Genomic DNA, 24,082 nt, shown 5'->3' on the forward strand with positions numbered 1-24,082 from the left:
CTCACTTTGTAGACCAGGCTGGCCTCGAACTCAGAAATCCGCCTGCCTCTGCCTCCCGAGTGCTGGGATTAAAGGCGTGCGCCACCACGCCCGGCTAAGGGGAAGTTTTTTAATCGTCAAGAAGGAACAATAGCCCATGGGGAAACGTGGGCAGCAGCCATGTTTCACTTTGCCTCATAGTGGCATTGCCTTTCTCCCTCTCATTCCTATAATGCCCAGCAATCTGAGTGCCAAGCCCTTTGAAATTCTGCTGAGAAGAAGGCCCTGTGCCCTCTAGGGCTGCTTCCTTCAGTGGCTTCTCTCACTTTCTCTCTTGATCATCTACACTGGCTTTCTCCCTATTTATGTATGGGCACATGTGTGTCGTGCACATTGTGTGGAGGCCTGAGGTTGGTGTCAGGGATCATCTTCCTATCACTCTTGCAAATTCTTCATTGAGGAGGGTCTCTCAATCGAACCCAGAGCTCATTGATGCAGCCTTGCTAGCCCACTTGCTTACTTGCTCTGGGGATCCTGTCTCCTCCGTCAGAGGCTGGAGTTACAGGTGGGCTGCCGTAGCCACCGGGCATTGACATGGGTTCTGAATTCTGCTCTTTATACTTGCAGGACAGGGCTGTAACCATTCCATAGCCTCCTGTTTGTTTGTCTGTTTTTTCTGGTCTGTTGGCCAATGTTTCATCCACAGATGGTCTCCCTGCAGCCCTCCTAACCCCACTAAGGGTTTCTAACTTCACTGTTATTTAATTTTGTCTTTTTCCCCCCTAAGACCTTAGGACAAACTCAGGGCCTTATGCTTGCTAGGTAAGTACTCTATCACTGAGCAAAATACCCAACTTTTCCCCTCATTTAAAAGTATCTCAAGGGGGAGGGGAAATGAACATTTTTATTCAGAATGTTCCTCAACCTATCCATTTGATACAGAAGTTCATTCCCTAGTAAGATTATCAAAGATTATAAAAGAAAATCAAGCTTGGTGGCACATGCCTTATTCCCAGCACTTGGGAAGCAGAGGCAGACTGATCTCTGAGTTCAAGGCCACCCTAGTCTACAAAACAAGTTCCAGGACAGCCAGGATTACACAGAGAAATGCTGTCTTAAAAAAAGCAATAGTAATAATAATAATAATAATAATAATAATATAGAAAACCAAGGGCTGGCAAGATGGCTAGTGGGTAAAGGTGCTTGCTGCTAAGTCTGCCAACCTGAATCAAATGGTGGAAGTAGAGAACCAACTTGCACATGTCCTCTGACCTCCACATGTGTGCTATGGCCTGATATCCGGAGCTTTTGACCCCACTGGCAAGAACATGCTCAGGACAACCGGAATCTTCTGCGGCAAAAGCTTTATTGCTTACTTCTTCAGGAGCCAGTGGAGAAGAGAGAGAAAATGGCAGAGCCCCATCCCTTTTATGGAGGATTGTCCTCCACCTCGGACGTGTCGCTCCCTGATTGGCTGCAGCCCATCAGCCAGAGTTGTCGTCACGGGAAAGGCAGAGCACATGGCGTGGAAAGCTACCCCGGCACATGCGCAGTTTGCTTGTTTACTACTTAGAACACGGGTGTCAGCGCCATCTTATAATGGCGAATGTGAGGGCGGCTCCTCACAGCCTGACTCTATGCTCCCCATCCCAAATGAATAAGTTGAATCTCAAAATTATGAAAAGAAAATCCGATTATCAGAGCTGTTTCAGAACTTACTGGCCTATCCCCACCACCTGCAGGTCACACCCTTGGAGGAACTGGTTCCTCATGGCTTCAACATGGAGCACTACCTCCCAATACACCAGTTCCCAGCGATGCCTCCTGTGCCCTGTCCTCCCAAGAAGACAGAAACAGTCGAGCCCAAGACCTGTAAGTAAGGAGACAATACTCATCTTCTGCAGTTAGGGTGAATATGCGACACACAGGATAGAGTGAGGGTCAGACACGTCAGGGGAGACCACGTAGTCGTCTGTGTTGTAAGTCTTTGTTTTATTTTGTCTTTTGAGACAGGCCTGAAACTCCCAAAATGAGCTAGGCTGGCTGGCCAGGGAGCCCCCAGGGTTCCCCTCCCTAGCCCTAGGATCACACCACCACACCTGGCTTTGGTCACATTGGTTCTGGGAGTTGAAATCAAGTCCCAAGCTAAACTCTCTTCCTTGTAATCCTCAGTTCTAAGAGGAATGTTGTAGAATTGCTGACTTCTTACCAAGGTTAACATGTAGCAGAGAGAATGCTCGCAAGCACTGTGATTCTTTATTAAGTACAAAGCTAGAGGCAGGAGGGCTAAAGAGATATACAGAGTAGAAAAGAGTGTCCTGCTGCCAGGTCTCCAGGTCCAGCCTGAAGATCCAACAAGATCAGCTTGTTGTCAGGCCTCCCCTCTGCTCCTTCCCTTGTTTTGTGCCCTCTGCTCTGGGCCCTGGTCAGGCACTGCCACTGTTAATGTAGCTGCAAGGCCCCATCTGCTGTCCTCCCTGTCTCAGCTCCTCTCTAGCCTCAGTTCCTGTCACTCTCATGCTCACATTCTCCTGCAGACACTGGCCTCTGTGCTGTGACTGCCTTGGTGCTGTAGCCAGCTGGAGGACTGGACCAGGTAGGACAGAGTGGGACCCAGCTCATATCCTTGCTAGACTCCATGGGTTCACAATGCTGTGTCTAGTTTCTTAGTAAGCCAGTCCCACTCAGCAACCTGAAGCAGATGGTGACAAGATCGTGCTATGGAATAGATGATATTGTTTTGTTTTCCAGTCAGGGTCTCCTGTATCTCAGTCTTGCCTTGAACTTTCTATATGGCTATTGCTTGCCTGGAACTTTTGATCTGAGTGCATGACTGTAGGTCTGCACCTTCACACCCAGTTTATTGGTTATTAGAGATTGAAACCAAGGCTTCCTAAATGCTAGGCAAGTGCTTTGCTAACTGAGATACTATAGTCCCAGCCCAGATGGAATCAATCAACATCTCTCTCTCTCTCTCTCTCTCTCTCTCTCTCTCTCTCTCTCTCTCTCTCTCTCNCTCTCTCTCTCTCTCTCTCTCTCTCTCTCTCTCTCTCTCTCTCTCTCCCTCTCTCCCTCTCTCTCCCTCTCTCCCTCTCTCTCCCTCCTCCGCCCTCTCTTTCTGTTAAGCAATAAATATCTTTATTAGATGAACCTAGATCTTTTACTGTTTTCAGTGGGAATATTCTTGTTTCAGGTTCACCCAGAGATTATCTGGAAATGTTCATCTTTCCAGTTCTGCTCCCTGGAATGGCCAACCTGCTTCACCAAGCAAAGAGAGAAAAATGTTTTGAGGTCAGTGGTTTGGTGGGATGTCCACATTTAAGTTCTTGCTTACTTGTTTTAGTCTGATGGCAGGCCATGATCATTGGGTTGCTATTCTCAAAAATGAATGACTCCTTTGCCAAGGAAGAGTATGGACCCTCTACCCCCTGCCCCCTGCCCTGCCATAGCATCTAGTAGTATATAAATGCATATGCCAGGCTGGAGAGATGGCTCAGCAGTTAAGAGCACTGACTGCTCTTCCAGAGGTTCTGAGTTCAATTCCCAACAACCACATAGTGGCTCACAACCATCTGTCATGGGATCTGATGCCCTCTTCTGGTGTGTCCGAAGACAGCTACAGTGTACTCATGTAAATACTACTAATAAATAAATAATATTTGAAAAAGTAAATGCACATGCACTGCCAACTCTCTGGCCACCTGGGCCCCTGAGAGGTTCTCTGCCACCTGCCACCTTGTTCACCCCTTTCCTGGGCAATTTGGCATCAAGCGGGTTCTTAGTTCTTCTGTTCCTGTTTGTTGTGAAGTGCCGTTTAACACTTTGTGTCCTACTTTCATTTCTGCTGCTGTGACCCTGACAAAATGCATCATAGGGAGAAGAAGGTTTATTTGGTTTATGATCCCAGCTTCCTTCCAATCTATCACTGCAGAGAAATCACAATACAGGAGCTTGAAGCAGTTCTTTTTTTTTTTCCACACCCACAGCAGAGAGAAACCAACAATCCATGCCTACTTGCTTCCAGCTAGCTTTTTTTCTCTCATACTGTTGACAAGCTCCTGTTTAGGGGATGGTGTTGCCCACAGTGGACTAGATCTTCCACAGACATGCCCACGGCCCAGTCTGGTATAGACAATTCCTTATTAAGACTGATTTGAGGTGATTTTGGTTTGTGTCAAGTTGACAGTTACAGCTAGCAGTACATCGTGTTTACTTCTTACTTGCCTCTGGATTGATCCTGCTCCTCTGGCCTCTCCTTCCTCCATTTTTTGCTAATTTTTGATTGGTTGGTTTAGGTTTAGCAGTTTTAGGGTGGGTTGTTATATTTTGTTGCTTTTTGTTTTATTTTGTTTGCTTGTTTATTTTTTTAAACAGGATCTTATGTACCTCAGGCTATCTTCAAAGTCCTGTCTTTAACTCCCGATCTTCCTGCCTCATCTCCTCAGCTGGTATGAAAATTCTATGCCACTACCTCCAGCCTCTGTGCTAAGTTCCCTGGGGGATGTCTGATATGCATCAGGTGCTCAGTAAACACATTTATTACTGTGCTGGAATGACTTAAGTCCACTGACTGATCCTGTCACAGCCTGCACAGAGCCTGTCAGGGCTTCTCTTCTCTGCTTCTCACAGGATGGTTCAGAGGGCTCTTTCCCTCATAAGTTTGAAATCTAGACTTTCGAATGTCCCTCACTGTTTTGTGGACTTGCCCTAGGGCAACACACAAACACTCTGCTTACCCCAGATAGGGAACCAGTGGTCATCCAATGTAACGATTTCACCAAAGTCCAGCTTGGCCAATCAATGCTTATTGAGTTTACGTACAAAATATGGATAAGGAGTTACTAACAGAAGTGTGGGTGAAAGCAGCCACATCACTGCAACATGTCACCCCAACATGGATGGCAACTTCCTCATAGCTGTATAGACAGTGTCTCCCTTTCAGTTAACCCTCCACACATTATATATATTAGCACACATTATATATATATTAGCACCTGCAGCTTTGAAGAGGAAGGTATTGGAAGGAGTGGCTGGGATCTCATGTGAAGGTCTGATGACCCTCCCCAACCCCCCCTTCTGTGAAGAAACAACAAGCCCGACCTTGAGGTCATCCTGTGGGTGGTTTCAGCTGCTCTCATGTTGATGGCAGTGACCACTGTGCTACCATGTCTGATTTTAAGCATTGCTAAAAGCCAGAGTTTTATGTATGCTAGGCTGTGCTCTACCAACTGAATGGTATTTCGTGCCCTACTGGTAGGAGTCGGCATAGCACAATGCCTTAGCTTTCTGCCTCTCTAGTAAAATGCCTGAGACAATCAACTAGTAAAGAGGAAGGGTGAGTTAGTTTTTGGTTCAGTGGTGGAGGTTCCCATGCACAGTCAGCTCACTGTTGTTTTGTGCCACGCAGCACAGCATAGTGGCAGCAGATGGCAGAGTGAAACCACTCACACCACAAGTGAGAGAGAGAGAGAGAGAGAGAGAGAGAGAGAGAGAGAGAGAGAGAATTAGAGCTCCACAGTCCCCTTTGATGACATACCCAATGACCCAACTTCCCATTAGACCCTGCTCTCCCAATAGCACCATCACAGGGTCCACCTTGGACACGTGGGCTACCATACCATTTAACAACAGCACATCCACATGATGAAGCCAAGAACCCCCAGCTGGCTCTCAAGGCACTCTCCAACCCTCCTTCCTTTCTCCCTTCCCTCCATCGCTGGCTCTCTTTCCTAAGCAATTACCGCCCTCCCCAAGCTAAACAGACCCCCACCCAGTACCAGCCTCCCCGCTTCAGGGCCTCTGTACATTTGCTCCTCCTTATTTTAGAAAGCACTCCTTGCGCTCATCTCTTCTGCATATTTATGCACTACTTGTTTTCCAAACTCAGCTGTGGGGCACATCTCCCAGGCTCCCAGGCCCCTGGAGGCCAAAGGAGAGGCAACGGATCCCAGCTCTCAGATCTCAGGGAATCATCTGTCCCTCATTCTATGGTAAATTCAGTGAGCATTAATTAAGTCATTCTTAACCCACATACATTTAATTCTATACATGCTTGCTTCCCCAGCTATTTTAAGTGTCCCAAGGACAGATTCCCTATCTTAGTTTTATACTTCTCAATGTTTAGTAATACTGTACCCAGCCCATGGTGAGCACAGAGCTGGTCCTCCACAAGTGCACACAACACAGTTGGATGTCAAAGATGCACAGTTGTTACTATGTCCCTGGCCAGCACCTTTTTGGAAGGCCATTCGGTTGGACTTATTTCCCAGAGAGAAGTCCTAGACAGGTGAGGGAGCAAGACATTTGTTCCCGAGTTTCAGTCAGGAGTGGGTTAGTTAGCTTAGTGACCAGCAGATGGCCCAGCCTGCTTCCCTAATAGTAATTAATAGTCAGTCAATCAGGCCTTGATGAAGAGCAATTCTTTGGTGTCAGAGTTCCATAGTTTTCAATTCTACCTCTAACAGGTATGGTGGGTGCTTCACATCTTAGGATAAGGTGAGGACTGGTCTTGTCAGCTTGGGATGAAGATGTCTCAAAAAAGAAATTTAAAAAGGGCTGAGAGTACAGGTCAGTAGTACAGCTTTTGCTGAGCATGTACAAGGCCCTGGGGTTCAAACCCTAGCACCAAAGGGGGTAAAAGCACCATAGCTTCTGGGACTGATCTGTCTCATAGACCCTGAAGTGAACCTCTAGGAACCAGGTGGCTTTAGTCTTCCAAGTCACCACAGTTTCCATGTGTGTGAACTGAGGACAGTTTCAGTGCTGCCCAAGGACGATGATGAGACAAGGCAAACCGTGCAGTGTTCAGTGCAGACCCAAACCTGCAGAGATCTCAATAAATATTAACTCCCTATCAACTTAGTGTCCTGTGCATCTTACATGTGACCTCCCTCTTGTTTCAGGTTCTTAGAACTGGGTCCTAGTCCAAGGAGGGATGGGGGCAGGGAGAACCAACTCTTATTTATTTGATAACTTCATGGGAAAAGAAAAAGGGGGTCTCATTATACCTGTCAAGCTGTGATGGTTTGTACATACTTGGCCCAGGGAGTGTCATGATTAGAAGATGTGGCCCTGTTGGAGTAGGTATATCACTGCTAGTGTGGGCTATAAGATCCTTATCCTAGCTGCCTGGAAGCCAATATTCTGCTAGCAGCCTTCAGATGAAGACATAGAACTCGTAGCTCCTCCTGTGCCATGCCTGCCTGAGTGCTGCCATGCTCCCACCTTGATGATAATGGACTGAACCTCTGATCCTGTAAGTCAGCCCCAATTATGTTGCCTTTTATAAGAGTTGCCTTGGTTATGGTGTCTGTTCCCAGCAGTAAAGCCCTAGCTAAGACACAGCAATACCTCACTGATCTCCAGAAGGTTCTCTGTCTTCATCAGGCACCTGAGCTGTTCTGCTCTGGCTCTCAGCTTGCATGGCTGCTCAGCAAAGCCAAACCCCAGCACTGGGCTTCCTCCTAAGTCAGCCATCTTCTGTGGTCCTGGGGCATGGGGGGGAGCAGGAGTGTCATCTCTTCCACCCACATAAGGTGCAGTCTCCACGTTGCCTTGTAGGAAACAGTGAGTCTTGCCACATGGGCCTTGTGCTTTCATACTGAGGCACTTCTATGCTCTCCCCTACCTTGCTACTCTACACCCAGCCAGGCCACAGTGAACAGTGGTTTTCATTAGCACGCAGCTCTGCTGAGGTAGACTGTAAATCAATGTGACAGCAAATTCCTGTATGATCACAGGGAAGACTCTCCCCTTTGTTTTACCTATTGCTGTAGTAGCCATTGGAAGTAGAGGGACTGCTGAGATGCCGCAGCCAATCAAATATTTGCTGAGTAAGCATGAGGACCAGCGTTGGATCCCCAGCACCTATGTAAAATCCAGGCATGAAGTCATGTCCTCCGAGAGACCCTGCCTCAAAAACAAGAGGGAAGCCACCTGGGCAGGAGTGACACACATGAAGCTGTCCAGCTACTTGCACACATACACACACACACACACACACACACACACACACAAGCACTCATGCACCTCAAAGAGATAAAATTGAAGAAGGAGAAATAACCAGGCAGTGAGAGGCACTGTACTCGCCTTGACTCACTGTTGGCAGCCCAGCAGTACTGCCCCAAGTGTTTGGCATTCCTCAGCTAATTCCACCCTGAGAAGAACTTTCTAAACTAAACCCCTTTCTTCCCACCCCTCTTGGAGGAAGCTCTGAGAATTCGAGGGATTCATTTTTACCTGGCTTCACCCAGCTATCCAGTGACAGAGGATACCTTAGGTGAGCCCAAGCGAGGGCTCCTGTCTCTCCTGGTAGACAGAATGAAGGCTGCTGTGCTCAGCGCAGCTCTGGAAATGCTAGCACTTCCCCTCACCCAGAAAACACTGGGAAGCAGATGGCTACTGGCCTTAGGTTATGAAGGCTAAGCTGCTTCCAATTCTTACTTTCTGCTCACTGGCTCTGTGTTGCCTGTAGGATCTGCCCTTCCCTCTCTCTGTGGTGTTAGATGCCAGGTGCAGCTGAGGGGAGTGAGGATGAGGCTGGAGCATGGAGCATGCTCCCAGGCTGCTGTTCTTCCTTGTACTCTTACTGCGGGATGAGCCATCAGATGACCTCCCTGTCACCTCTCCAGAATCCTCCCTGCTACCACCCCCTTTCTCTCTTTCTCTCTCTCCCTGAGCTAGACTGGCTGGCCACTGAGCCCCCAGTGATAAGGGTTACACACCTGTACCACTGTGCCCAGCCATATGTGTCCTGGGGAGCTGATCTTAGGTCCTCATTCGTTTGCAGCAAGCATTTTACCCATGGAGCCATCTTCCTGGTCCTGTGTTTCTCTTACCTTGCTGCTGGTTGGAGTAGATTTGGTGTGCTGTAGCCGTTTATCAAATTGAGCACAGGATGGGATATGATAAAACAATGAAATGACCACAGTGAAGTCTTGGACTGCAAACTTATACAGCACATCTGCAGCTGGGGGGTGGGGGTGGGGCGACTGGTGACATGGCTCAGCGAATAAGAGTGCTTACTGTGCAAATGTAAGTGCCTAAGTTCAATGCCTGGCATATACCACACAGCTGCACAGGCAGGTGCAAACCTGGCATATACCACACAGCTGCACAGGCAGGTGCAAGCCTGGCATATACCACACAGCTGCACAGGCAGGTGCAAGCCTGGCATATACCACACAGCTGCACAGGCAGGTGCACACATACAAGGTTATCTGCATGTGAATGAAGTCAAGTGAGCATGGGGCCCTGGTACCATGGATAAAGAGTAACCTCCCAGGACCTGGTGCTATCCTAAAAGCCACAGACACTAGTGAACCCTGTGGTGCATGGAGAGTGATGGAAACGTTGTTCTTATCTTGGTCCTGTGTCTTTGATGTTCTTATCTCAGTCCTGTGTCTTTGATGTTTTTCACAAGATTAACTGGAGAGGAACAGCAAGAGTGGAGCAGAGGCTGGCATTCCTTTTGGAACGTAGGGCAGCTGTGTTCACAGTGTGTCCCCTTGCTCTCTCTGCTGCTGTTCTACTTTATACCCTTCAGAGGGTATGAAGCCATCGAAAAGAGCTGTAATTAAGTTTTCACATTGAAGGCTGCTGATCAAATTGTTTCATAAATAACTTTGAAACAAAGGGACAAAAACCAGTTTTCAGCCCCAGGCAATGACGAACCATTTTCAAAGAATCCAAGGTATTTCTGTGTGTATTAGAGATTAACAAGGCAGACCTGTGCCAACTTGTATTTCATCTTTAACACCCAGCCGATGAGCTATAGCTGAGTAAATGAAAACTGTGTAAACATCAGATGTCAGCACCAGCATCCAGACTAGGAGGCTGGGGGACGGGGGACAATTGAGAGTTGTTGTGAGACAGGGTTTATCTACGTAGCCCTGACTGTCCTGGAACTCACTCTGTCAACTGGGCTGGCTTCAAGCTCAGAGATCTGCCTGCCTCTGCCTCCCAAGCGCTGGAATTAAAGGTGTGCACTACCACTGCTCAGCAAATGATGGTTCTTAAGAGTGCTCATCTGCAAGAATGGATCAATGTTGAAGGCAAACCCAGAATCCCGTTTGTCCATCTGTTTGCTGTATGGTCTTAAATAATTTGAATTTGAGGATGGAGGGCAGTTAAGAGCACTTGTTCTTGCAGAGGGACATGAGTTCAGATCTCACTCAGCACCAATGTCAGGTAGCTCACAACTAACTTTAACTCCAGCTCCAGGGGATCCAATGCTTTCTTCTGTCCTCTTTGGGCACCTGCATACATGTGACACACACACACATAAATAAAAGTAAATCTTAAAAAAAAAAGCTGAGCTTCAATTTCCTCAGCTATTAAAGAGATAACAGAATACCTTCTGTTACTTAGTAGTTCTCTTGGGTACCAAGGAATATTAGCATCTTGCCCTTCTCCCAGGATGCTCAGGTGTGTGAACGTCACATATATCCAATACAGACAGATTGATGTTCATTTTCCTGCCTTAGGATTTCTCAGTTAAATACGATTCTCTCCATTTCTCCCTGCCCTGGTTATGTGATCTTTGGTTGGACTATTTTTGAAGGTTTAAAAATACTATTCTTTCTGCCTCCACATTTGTCATCTTCAAGTGGAATGCCTGCTATTCTGATTTGCCTTTTTCCACCCAGCTGTTCCCCTCATGCTGTCACTGGGCACGGACGCTTCAACTGAGCAGCAAGCAGCCACCAAACAAGCTCGCACAACTGGGGCTTTTCTGTCTGTCACCAGCCACCAAACTTGCATCCAAATGACTCTGCGACAGTGGCATCATTCATGGCTTCCTGGGACCTTGACATTTTATCTTGATATGGCTCAGGAACAATTGCTGACTTGTAGTTCGCACTTAAAATGGTGACTTATGCTTATTTATGCGCAATTTCCTTGTTTTCTGTCTTGCTTCATAGTGTGGCTCCAAAGTAGCTAAATGTTTATTGGGTGGGCGGATGGCTAAATAAGAGGATGGATGCTGTCAGGCCCTGTTTTGGAGATTGCAGTTAAGTGACTTAAGCACCTTGTAGAGGGGCTGGAAGCCTTTTGTTAATCTGCTGTAGCTATTACACACCAGAGACAGCTCCTCCTTTTAAAAAATCTTTGTGTGTATACGTGTATGAGGAGCCTGTGTGTTTGTAAGTACCAGCATGGGTGTGCTATGGTACATTCATGGAGGTCAGCAGACAACATTAGGCGTCAGTCCTTACTTTCTGACTTTTGGAGACAGGGTCTCTTGTCCACTGCTGTATAAGCCAGGGTACCTGGCTGGCAAGCTTTCGGGGATTCTCCTGTGTGTGTGGGGCTGGAGCTACAGATACTGTGCCTTCTGCCCCCAGCCTTATATGGGTTCTAGGGATCCCAGCTCAGGTCTTCGTGCACTTTACCTAATAATGACTGAAACTTCTCCAAGGCCCTGTAATCGGTAATTTCTTAACTGGACCTGCAGGGGCTTGGATCAACTATTTCTTGATGAAGTTAAATAGTGGAGATGTGCGAGTGCGTCTGAGTGTGTGCACCTGCGAGCGAGCGTTGGTATTACAAATGGAAGGAAGTTAGGTCACTGGGTGTGATCTTCCTCACACTCACTTTGCTCCCAACTGTCATGAGGCAAACAGCCTGTTTGTGCCAGCTTCTGCCATGATTTCCTTTGCTGCAACTCATGGGCTGAAATCTTTACTTGAGTGAGACAAATACATCTTTCCTTCTTCAAGTAGTTTACCAAGTATTATTTTGATAGGGCCACAGGTTTATAACATTATTTGTAAGAGTATTTTATTCTCAGCCAGCAGGGGTGAAGGCCTTTAGATTTCTTCCCATTCCTGTGTTGCCTCCTCCAGATCTTCCCCCTCCAACTCTTCCCCCTCCTTTTGGTGAGTCAGTTTTACTATGTAGCCCTGGATATTTTGGAACTCACTGTGTAGACCATGATAGCTTTAAACTCAGAGATCTGCTTGCCCCTGCTTCCTAAGTGCTGGGATTAAAGGGGTATGCCAACATATCCATCCATCTTCTCTCTTTCTATCCTGCTTCAGGGAAGGCCCACTTCCCAGTTCGTGGATAGTACAACTCCCTTCGCTGACATACGCAACTTTTCTTTTTTCAAGACATGGTTTTATGCAGCTCAGGTTGGTTTCCAATTCACTATGTAGCTGAGGCCGGCCTTGAACTCCTATCCTCTTACCTCCACTCTCCCTGTGCTAGGTTTACAGGCAAGCACTGCATGCTCTTCTGAAGGTGCCATTAATCTGTTTCCTAGGTTGTCCTAACAAGGGGCCTCTTTTTATGAGGCTGTTAATCCCAAACTGGAGTTTCTAGGACCAAAAGCCTGGGCTCTCACAGCCCCTTCCCACAAAGGGACATCTAATTGTCCCAGTTAAAGAGACAAGTAATTATAAAAAGCAGAGACGGGAGATTTATTCAACATGCCTACCCTGGGAAGAGGAGCGGTTAAAAGAGGTACAGGAACGTATGTTTGTTTTGGGGATACTGATGTGAGCATTTAAGTTTAAGTAGAGAAAGAACTGGGGCAGAGGACAAGGGATATTCATTATCAAGCAGGCCTGTTGAAAGTGGACTCTGATTGGTCTTTGGCTCCACTGTATTTCTACATAAGGATCCGTCTTAACCCCAGGCCTCGATTACTTATGCTTCTCAATGTGGCTTCACTGTCATCAGATAATTGCTGTATGAGGTGGCTGAAGAGAGATCAGGGACAGTAATTTATCTCTGTGCCTTCAACCAAAGTAAAGGAGAGAGACACAGGATGAAAGCAGACATGCCAGGCTCGCATCCTGTGTCTGGCTACTCTGTGGGCCAAGTGAGGAGACCGTGCGTTTTAGGAAAAGCAGCCTCTCAGTGCTTGTTTCCCTCCCTCCCAGGCTCCCCTCCCTCCCAGGCTCTACTCATATAACCCAATCACTTTCCAAAGGACTTGCCCCTTGATGCCATCGCCTTCAGGGCTAGGGTTTCAACCAAAGAATTTGGTGTTAACAGAGACACTTAAACACAGCGTGTAATTACCTTTTGTGTGTGCAAAAACACATATGCTCTCAGCAGTTCTCAAGCATGAGTACTGCCTTTATTCTGGGTCAGGCTTCCTCACTCACTGTTTGTATACGAGATTCCATTGGTTCTGGAGAACAGCCTGGTGGTGTAGCTGGTATTCTTAGCAGTTTAAGGTGGAAACTGCAGTCTGAAGAAGGAACATCTTATTTGCACTTACAAGGTCAGAGCCAGTCCTTGGCTGAGCCAACTCGCCAATCAGTTCTCCTGTGGCTGAAGCTCAGCAACTCACTCCAGGAGGTGACTCTCTAAGAGGATGATGGAGGAAACGGTCTTTTCTCATCTAGAAAGATGAGAAATTCCCAACAAGCCCCAAACAATCAAGGCAGCAGATGGGTCTCAATAGCCACACCCTGATTCATAGCACCCCACAAATTAATCACATGATTTTTTTTTAGTGACTAATGACTAATGACTCGCAGCAGGGGCTGCTTTGTGACCATCTAGTCTATCAGCGACCCTCTGAGTCAGCCCAAGGGGCCAGCGTACAGTCACTGCAGTAGCTCCTTAGCCAGGGGCTGACTGTTTTGGTTACCTTTTTGTTACTGTGATAAAACAAGGCCAAGGCAACTTAAAGAAGGAAAGGTTTATTTTGAAGTCTTATGGTTCCAGAGTTTATGGCAACTGGAGCTGGAAACTGAGTGCTCACATCTCAAACTTGTGTGCAGGAAAAAGAAAGATTTAACTCAACATGGTACCAAGTCATCAAGGTTTTAACACCTGTCCTCAGTGACACTTCCTCATGTAAGGCCACACCCCTAGGCCTCCTTAAACTGGGGACCAAGCCTTCAATGCTGGAGGGACATATTATTCAAACCACCAACACACTGCTTTACTTTGTGATCTTGTTTGGGTGGTGGTGGTGTTTTGAGCCTGGGTCTCATGTAGCACAGGGTAGCCTGGGACTAGGTATGTAGCCAAGGCTGACCTCGAGTTTCTGAACCTCCTGTCTCTACCTCCATAGTTCTGAGATTATAGTATGCTCAGTTTTATGAGGTGCTGGGGATCAAGCTCTGAGCCTCCTACCTAGAAGGCAAACACTACCTATTGAGCTCCCCTAGACTTGTGCTATCATCATTTGGGTGACTTAGTCTCCCCTCTTGTGTGACTGAAAACACTGAGGTCCAGAGAGGCACCTAGTTCATGAGACAACTAAGAGGAAGCACCAGGGTCTGAGCCTGGGACTCTGGTTCCAGAGCCGACATTCATCATGGCCATCGGTGAAAGAAATACTTCCCATTACGCAATGTAATCACTGCAAAGAAATGAGCCATGTGAGCAGAGAGATGCTTAGCTTAATTTGAACATTATGCATTACATATGAACAGATAGATACCAAAGTGACACGGGATAACCTATAAATATGTATAATTTCTATATGCCCATTTTAAAATGTTTTTAATGGATTTAATTTTTTAAAGAGAAAACAGTTCCCATGACAACTCTTAAAACTGCTGTCAGACTCAGCTTGTGAGCTGTGCAAGAACAATCTTATTATAACTTTATAGCCGTGTTCCTTTTCTTATTCTCCTCTTAACAAAGGGGCATTGATTACTTCATTCCCAGACTTGGCTGGAAGTTGTCTTTGTTTCTAAAAATCAAAGTCCAGCTTTGAGAACAAGGCTTTAAAGACAAAGTCAACGGCCTGTCCCAAGGGTGACCCCAGGATTTTCTTACAAATAAAGGGCAGTGGCTTCGAGGTATGACTCTCCCCCCTCTGGCTTGAAGCTTTGTCTGCAGGGGGGCATGGCTATCTGCCAGATGGCTGAGGCAGTGGGCTTGACCGACTGCCAGATGGGGGATATCATCACTGCACCATAAGTTGTGTTTCAGTTGTTAACCACAAACAACATCAGTTAACTTTCTGCCACAAAAATAGCTTCCATTACTGGCTTAAAATTACTGTCTGTTTATTTAGTTCACCATTTATTCTATGAATCAGCAGCAATCAGGGCTGGACTTGGCTGGAAGGTTCTTCCAGTCTTGGCTGTGTTCATTTGTTCATTTGTTCATTTGTGTGTTTCTGTTCAGCTAACACACACACACACACACACTGCACAAATAAAATGTTTGAAAAGAAAATGCTCAGGATCTGGAGAGATGGCTTAGTGATTACGAACTCTGGCTGCTGTTTCAGAAGACCTGGGTTCTGTTTCTAGGACCTACATGGTGGCTCACAAATGTCAACTCCCAAAGAGACCCGGCAAAAATGGCCTATTAGTGTACCAAAGTGTGTGCAGCCTCTGGGCTCATCCAGTACCTGTGGCCCATCTCAGCTCTTCTCACCACACCTCTGCCATAAACCTCTCCAGCCCAGGGCCTGCCCTCCCTCCCCCAGCTTCATTTTCCTATATTAACCCTGTAGTTTGGGTCACTTGATTCCTCTTTTTCCAACAAACAGAGAGTGAAAGAAAAAAAGAAAATGTCTCCATTTGGCTGTAGGCAAGACTGTTGGGCATTTAACTAGTGATGGATGTAGGAGGCTCAGGCCATTGTGGGTGGGGCAGCCCTGGGCTGGTGGTCCTGGTTCTATAAGAAAGCAGGCTGAGCAAACCATTAGGAGCAAACCAGTGAGCTGCATTCCTTTACAGTCTTTGCATCAGCCCCTGTTTCCTGCCCTGCTGGAGCTCCTTCCTGTCCTCACTTCCTTCATCGATGAACTACAATATGGAAGAATAAGCCAAATAAACTCGTTTCCTCTTGAAGTTGCTTTTGGTCATTGTGTTTCATTGCAGCATAGAAACCCTAACTAAGACAGATACCATGAAACTCACATGTAGGATTATTAAAAAATATCAACTATAATTACTTTCAGGTTGTGTGCATAAGGTATGCAGGGAACATACATTAATTTCATGTTTAGACTTGGCCTCGTCCCAAGATATTTGCATAATATGAATATTCCAGGATCCCCAAATTCTGAAACTCAAGCAGTTCTGGTCCCAAGCATTTGGAAAAGAGGATTCTCAACTAATAGTCTCTTTAGGAACGTGATATGTGGGGGCTGGAGAGATGGCTCAGCAGTTGAGAGCACTGACTGCTCTTCCAGAGGTTCTGACTTCAAGTTCCAGCAACTGCAGGGTAGCTCATGGCTAGCTATAATGTGATATGATGTCTTATTCTGCTACGCAGGTGTACATGCAGATGGAGCACCCATATGCATAAAATAAATATTTGAAAAAAAAACAAACCCATGATATATGTGAGTAAAACTTAGGCCGTCACTGCTAGGAATCATGAGCTCAGAGGCTGGCTATGCACTCTGCAGACATCTTCCAGAGTTGAGAGACTGCTAGAATTACAGCTTGTGATCAAACAAAGACAGAGCAATTAAAAAAGAAAACACAAGGTATCCCAGCCGCCTTTTAAAAATATTTTTTCTTTGTTCTTTGAAAGGTTCATATGTTTATACAATGTATTTTTTATCATACCACCCAAAACTACTATATCCTTCCAGAGCCCTGTGGCCTCACCCACCTCACTGTATCTTCATGTCCTCTCTTTTGTCACTGCTACTAATGATCTCCTGAGTACAACTAGTGCTGCCCACATGCACATGGGAGTGTGGCCACTGACTGGGGCAGGAGCCATATCCTCAAAGGAGAGACCCTCCCTCTTTCATCAGCTGTCAACTGCCACTCACTCCTCTAGGAGGAGGGCCTCAGAGGCCTCCTCGGTGGGAGGGATTTAGACTGGCTTGGTCTTGTGTAAAGGTCGTCACTGCTGTGAGTTGATAGGTTAATAGCCATGCCGGGTTGCAGCCTTGCACAGCTCTCCTCCCCATCCCTTGGCTCTGGCATTCTTTCTGAACTCTTTTCCTCCATGTTCCCTGCGCCTTGGGCAGTTGATAGAGATGACTCACTGCAGTTGACAACTCAGTTACTTAGAGTCAGCACTTGGGCTGGTAAAGAGTCCATGAACTAACCATTAAAAGAAATCCAAAAAGAAATTCCTCTGACCAAAGTCAAGAGCAGCACCATCTATGATACAAATATTTGGAAGGTCATTTGTCTGCATGACCTTTTAGCAAAGCAACAGATTGACCCTTGAGCTGTCTACTCTCCTCAGATCCAGTCCTCTTTTGAAAACTTACGTCAGAACAGTGGAAGCCATTCGGGGAAAAAAGAGGAGAGTGGGATCCATTGGGTTTTATTTAGACAGGGTCTGTGCAGCAGGTTCGGTGTTGGGGTTACAAATGTGCTAGCTGTCTAGCTGTGACCCGTCCTGTTGTTAGAGGCACAGCTGCTATGAGGGCGGTAGAATTCGTGACTTTAGACCTGAAAGCATTGTGACCTTGATCTTCCTAAACCTTAGTCTCTTCCTCTTTAAAGTCCAAAGATCCCAATTGGTTTATATAGCAGTGTATGGGTGAGAATTCAGTAAGAAAATGTGTTTAAATCCAGGGTCAGCTCAGTATTTGGCTTAGACAGGGAAATGTAACAATAAAATAACAAAGCTAAGGCAAAGAAAAGTCTTAGGGTTCCTATTGTGTGATACTATGACCAAAAGCAACTTGGAGAGGAATGACACACTTGCAGCTTGTCCGTCATCCAGGAAAGTCAGGGCAGGGACTCAGGTAAGAACCTAGAGGCTGCAGCTGACGCTAGGGTCATGGGGGAAGGCTGCTTACAGGCTTGTTCTCAGGCTTGCTCAACCTGCTTTCTTATGGAACCCAGAATCACTGCCCAGGGATGGCACCACCCACAGTAGGCTGGGCCGTCCCACATTTATCATTAATCAGACAATACCTCACAGATTTGTCTACAGCCAGTCTTACAGAGGCATTGTTTTTCCATTGTCAGATAAATCCAGCTTATGTCAAGTCCATATAAAACTAGGCAGCACAGTTCTGGAATGGAAGACTAGAAATGAGTCCAGTATCTTGGGGAAGAGGCCCCCTAAGGCTGTGCTAGTACCCTGATGGAAGACAAGGCCTACATGTGCCCCCTCTCCAACCCTTGCTATTTCTGGAGCCCTGGGAAGATTCCTTCAATGTGAGCCTTGGTCTTCTGTTCTTTTAGATGGGGTGATGCTTAATAGTACCTTTGTACCTATCTTCCCCACCCCCGGGACCATTGGGAGAGTTAAAGAATGGTAGGTGACAAGCCGTATGACCCTTCACTGTTGTCACTGGGACCTTGCTTGGCAGGAGGCAAATGCAGCACAGGTAAAGCAAGAGCAGGCTGGGAGCTGGGTCCAGTTGAAAGGAAGAGTAAACTCAGTTTAGAGTAGGCATATGGAGATAGGCCTGTACAAGCATCATGGGAGCTTCTGCCAAAGCTTGTTTTTACCCACATCTTGATGGATGCCTGCATGGGAAAGCCTTGAAGGGACTGTCCAGACTCCTGGATATGCTGGAAATGGGACCGTTGCAGCCAGGTGTGCAAAGTGTTTTGACCCCGACAAAGGTCTTATTGTTGAACTAGAGTTCTGCAAAGTCAATGCTCACCCTGCTGGTCTCATGTCCTTGGGGTTGCCTTCGTTGGTCAGGGGCTGTATGAGCTGGAGAAGCAAAGCGTTCTAAGGCAGGAAATCAGCCGGGTGATTGGCAGAAGAGCCCTTCAGGGTTCCGAAGAGGCACTGGAAAGCTGCCATCTCATGCCCATCCTATGTGGACTGGCTTGTATTCCTCGGGAAGAAAGTAAGCAGGAGACATGTAAATACCCGAAACGATGAGACATGATGCTGGCCTGATGTTCTGAAGTGGTCCCTTGACATCTAACTGTGCCTTTGGATTATCTTAACTGGAGCACAAGAGAGCAGAACTTAATTAGAACATAGCTGAACAGCTACATTAAATAGAGCTGGCTTAATGGCTGCTTTGTAAACTTCACTTGGGAATTCTTCCCATCAGCACATCCCTGAAAATATTTTGGGCAGTTAATATTATGCTGGTACTTTACTGTAATCAATTTTTAATAAAAGTTGCATGTTTATATCCTTAGCAATAAAACTCAACACATGTTCTCAGGACTTTGTTTGAACTAGAGGTGGGGAGGCATTATTTATGCAGAGTTAAGATTCCTGTATTTCTCGGAGTTACTGGCTTTGAGGGATTTCCCAGAAAGTGACAGAAAAGACAGAAAAACCCATTCAAAGCAACTTACATAGAAAATTATATATGTATACTTATATATGTATACATATATATATATATATATATATATATATATATATATATATATATATATTTAAGATATGAGGAGTCCATGGAAAGTCCTTTCAGACCAGCTTATTCTGAGAGCCTGAATGATGTCTTTAGAAAAAAATGTTCTTTTATCTGTTATTCATTGATGACATTTTATTATAGTGTATTCATATACTATTCACACCATGTTCCACCCCTTATCTTCCTCTCTCCCCTCCCCCCAACTTCCTGCTGCTCCCCTCCCCTCCTCAAATAGTCTTACTTCTGCTTTCATGTTATGTAGGTGTGTTTAGCTGGGATTCCACATATGAGGGAAAACATGAGATATTTGTCCTTCTTGGACATATCCCCCATATCCCTGCTGCTTCCCCATGCATACTCCTCCCTCCCAGTAGTCCCATTTCTTTGCCTAGACAACACCTTTTCTACTTCCATGTCATCTGTACGTATATTAAGCATGTATATTAAACCTAGGACCAGCAAATGAGAAAGCATGTGATATTTGTCTTAAGTTGACTTAATTTGCCTAATATGGTCATCTCCAGTTATAGTTTCCTGCAACTGACATACTTCATTATTTTTATGGCTGAAAACAAATTCCACATTGTATAAATACACCACGTTTTCTTTATTTTTTCTCTGTTGGTGAATTTTTTTTTCTTTAAAGACAGGAAATTATTATGGAGCCCAGGCTGAATTCTCTCTCTCTCTCTCTCTCTCTCTCTCTCTCTTTTAAATATTTATTTATTTATTTATTATATGTAAGTTCACTGGAGCTGTCTTCAGACACTCCAGAAGGGGATGTCTGATCTCATTATGGTTGTGAGCCACCATGTGGTTGCTGGGATTTGAACTCAGGACCTTCGGAAGAGCAGTCAATGCTCTTAACTGCTGAGCCATCTCTCCAGCCCCAGGCTGAATTCTTAACAGGCAATCCTTATGCCTTACCTCCTGCATGCTGGAATTTAGTTTTGCACCATCAAGGCCAGCTGTGATCTCTCGGCTTTGGGGACAGAATTATGTATCCCTTTTAAGCCAGATTTCGTTGTTCTCAAATGTTAGTTGCTTCTCTTCCAACCTTCAGTTCTTTGGTTTATCTCCTGTGTGTGTGCTCAGTATAAAAATTGGTATAGATTACTCTATTGATTAGTCTCATATATGCCTTTTCTCTCTTTGATATTTGTACTTATTTAAAAAAAAACAGTATTATCTCTTCCATCTTCTTATGACCATTTTATTCCCAAATCCACATCCCCACCACATAGCCATTACAGTTACATGCTTTGTTTTATTTGCTTTACAGTGTATCTACCCACTCACCCATTGACTCATCCCTCTATCTGTCCGATGTGCTACTCTGGACCATCTCAGTACAAATTGCCAATTTGTGATAGCATATGCCTTAGCCCTTAACACTTGCTCTTTACCCTTTGAACTTTACATTCCTTTTCAACTTTATATTTGTGTGTGTGCTTTGAAACAGGGTCTCATGTCCCTGTCCCAGTCTAGCCCCCAATTCTACCAGTAGCCAAGGGAAACCTTGGTCTCCTGCCCCCCTCTCCCAACTTCTAGCTTCTGTCATCTACTACAACATCCACCTTCAACTATAGATTTTGTTGGGTTTTGTTCTGATTCTAGGATTTGGGGCCTGGAAAGATAGCTCACTTTATACAGACTCAAACCAAGCACACAACAGCAAAAATAATGTGTTTTAACTTTGTGGTTACCCGTTTGCTCTGCTTGCACATGAGCCTTTTAGCAGTGAAGGCTTCTTTGTATCTGCCCACATCCTGCCAGCCTGGCAGCCCGAGCGTCTTCAGTCTTGCATTTTCCTTTTTCTATTACTTCCTCTCTTATCTCTTCACTCACCACAGCCTTTCAGTTGCCTTCCCTTCTCCCTTTCAGCAAACCAGGATAATTTTTAAACTAAACAACAGCTGAACAATACTCCACTGTTCTGCATGTCTGGGTATGCAGGGCACGTTCATGCCTGCCCAGAACTCAAGGAAAATATCATCTCTCACATTTTATTTCTTTGCATCAAAAGCAAATAAATCTGTTCACGGTCTCATACAGCTATATTAAGGTCTATTTAATAGGATGAGCGAGGCCACATTCTCTGCATAGAATCTTTTCTACTAACCAGTGTGATAAATGTCAAGTGGGAAGAGGGAGAACGGGCCATTGTACAGTTGCTCCATTGTTTAAGCCATTAGGCTGCAAGTCATGCTTGGTTACGTGTTTGCATTGTTGAAACAAGTATTTTCCCCCTTTTAAGATAGCTTTTGAAGGGAATGCTTACATTCGCAGCCTTCACAACCTTTATAAAGCAAAAATTAAAATAACATTCAGGATGGACACACACACTATGTAAAATTGGGACGGTGGGGGTGGGGAGGGGTAGATCTGGGAGGATTGGGCAGAGGGCAGTGACCATAATCAAAAGACACTAAAGTCTCAAAGAACTAATGAAGCTTAAAAAAAAAAAAAGACCCTTTCTAAGATGTAGCGCTTTTCATTTTATTCCCTTGCCTGACCATGTTTCATTTTCTTTATAAAAGCTGTTGACTTCAAGGTAAAAGACAGCAAATAATCTGTAGCAATTCGGGCACCACTGTGTTTTCTTTACTAACAGCCACAGTAAAGCTTCCTTTACAAACCCTAAGCAGCACTTGGCTTTTCAGTGGCCATCAGGTTCCCAGCAATCCTGTCACTTTCTGCAGGATTACAAGACCAAATTGGCAGTTTGTAAGGAAAAAGAAAAAAGAAATCAGAAGGAAGATTTTCATAAGAAAATAATGTGGTGGGCTGGGGTGTAGCGCCATTGGTGGAGGGCTCACCCAGTGCACCTGAAGCCCTGGGCTTGGCTCCCAGCACTGGCCAAGGCACTGTACATCTATAGTCCCAGCTCTCTGCAGGCACAGAGAAGGCGTCGGACATCTGAGGCTGTATAACATCTGCTGCATAGCTAGTCTGAGGCTAGCCTAAGGAATACGTTGTCTTAAAAAGAGAAGAATGAGAGGGAACTTGTGGGGAGTGGATGACGTGTATCCAGACTTATGCTAGCAATCTTAGTTTGAAATGCCCGGATCCTTGTTCCTGCCCACATCCTCGTTCCTGCATTTGTTCTTCTGTTCACGAAGCCCTTGTGGATCACCCATTCCATGCTGGGCACTTGATGGAGCTCCAGGTAGGAAGGGAGATGTGAGCACCCTGCTTCCAGAGCTTGTAGTCTGCAGGGAGACATGCTCTGCTTTCTGAGATGCTGAGGTGGGGTTTATCAGGGAAGTGCAGGAGAGCCCTTCCTAAGTGAGAAAGGCTGAGAGTGAGCCGGCCAGAAGGCTTCCTCGGATGCTTAGGACACATGGCATTGGAGAACTGAAAGATAGTAGTTAAAACTTTCTCGTTTGTAAGCAATAACCCAGCACAGTCTGGTTGGAGACAAAAGAAGAAAAAAAAGAAAGAAAGAGAGAAAGAGAGAAAGAGAGAAAAAGAGAAAGAAAGAAGAGAAGAGAAAAAAGAAAAGGAAAGAAAAGAAAAGAGCAACTTGTAACAGGGTGTGTAACACAGTGTGCCTAATACAAGACTATGAGCTCTGAGTTCTATCCTGAGCACACCACCAATGTGGGGGATGGGAGGGGCTCATGTACCTAACAGGTTCTGAAAACTTGGGTGTTTGTATCAGGCTCCGGTTTGGGCAGTGTAATCAGGCCCTGCTATGGAGCCTGGTGTTGTCTTCTCTGGTTAGGACTGTTCGGGTTCATTGGTCCCATCTGTACCACTCCTAGTTCCAAATAAGGCCATATTCTGATACTAGAGTTTAGGATTCTAGCAGAGGAGTCTCTGGGAGGGTGCAAGTCATCTTCCTTCCAACCCTCCATGGCTCCTGCTGGTCCCTCCAGTTGGCTAGACCCAAGTGCTTGGTAAGGAGTGATTGAAGGTTGACGTGAGCCATAAAGCCAGCCTTTCTGCAGCTCTGAGCAGGGTAGATTAGTGTAGGGTAGATCTAGAGGGACAGAAAATTTCAAGAATATCTTACATTCTTGGAAGGGCTACCGATATAGCATCCAGCATATGTAGACTGACTTGGTCCTTAGTCTCTGTCAAAAAGGGGCTCTCTGGCTTTTCCTGGAGTGACGTGAACAAATGACCATTTAGTCCAGGTTGGGTACCAGTGACCAACCAAAGAAGGCATTCCACTTGGATCTGGTTTGGTGGACCAGTGAGTCTACTGTGGCTGCTTACAGGCTGGTGGGTGTTTGAAAGCCCACTCCCTGTGGCCTGGGTCACCACTCCCACGCCTGCATTTCTGGAGCCTTCTGCACCACCAGCAGGCAGGTCTGCTGGCCAAAGTCTCCTTTCTTCCCACGATGCTTGTCTGACTGGGATGAACCCCGGGGACCTTGTAGGCTCCAAAGTTTCCCGAGACTTGTGAGGAGTGTTCAGTTCCTAAATCCCATGTATGGAGGTCAGAGGAAAACTGTGGGAGTCAGTGCCCGCCCTCCACCATGTGAGCTCCAGGTATCAAACTCAGATCCTTAGGGTTGGCTGCAAGCACCCTTACTCGCTGAGACATCTCACTAGCCCTGCTTGCTGAGCCCTAAGGAACATGTGTAAAAGATGAAACATCTCAACTCAGAAGAAACTAAATTGAACACTAAACTTCTTTCGTAAACAAAAGCAGACAAACCCAAAAAAAAGAGGAAACTTCAATAGGGTGTGTAATGCAGTGTGCCTAATAATAAGACTGTGAGCTCTGAGTTCTGTCCTGGGCACACCACCAATGGGAGGTGGGGAGAGGAGAAGGGGGAGGGGGAGGGAGAAGGAGAAGGAGAGAGGGAGGAAATAGAGGGAGGGAGGGAAGGAGGGAGAAAGCGAGGGGGA

General features: G+C 45.9%; 1 protein-coding gene across 1 annotated transcript in view; it reads left to right on the plus strand.

Annotated features, from left to right (window-relative positions):
* Positions 1–24,082, plus strand: part of Iqck (IQ motif containing K) — a 116,421-nt gene that overhangs the window by 18,364 nt on the left and 73,975 nt on the right. Inside the window, exons 3-4 of the mRNA XM_021166501.2 lie at positions 1,722–1,851; positions 3,173–3,270. Of these exons, the coding sequence (XP_021022160.1) occupies positions 1,722–1,851; positions 3,173–3,270 (228 nt within the window). The remainder of the gene's footprint in view (positions 1–1,721; positions 1,852–3,172; positions 3,271–24,082) is intronic.

This window comes from Mus caroli, chromosome 7, assembly GCF_900094665.2.
Source record: "Mus caroli chromosome 7, CAROLI_EIJ_v1.1, whole genome shotgun sequence".
In the NCBI taxonomy this organism is placed as follows: domain Eukaryota; kingdom Metazoa; phylum Chordata; class Mammalia; order Rodentia; family Muridae; genus Mus; species Mus caroli.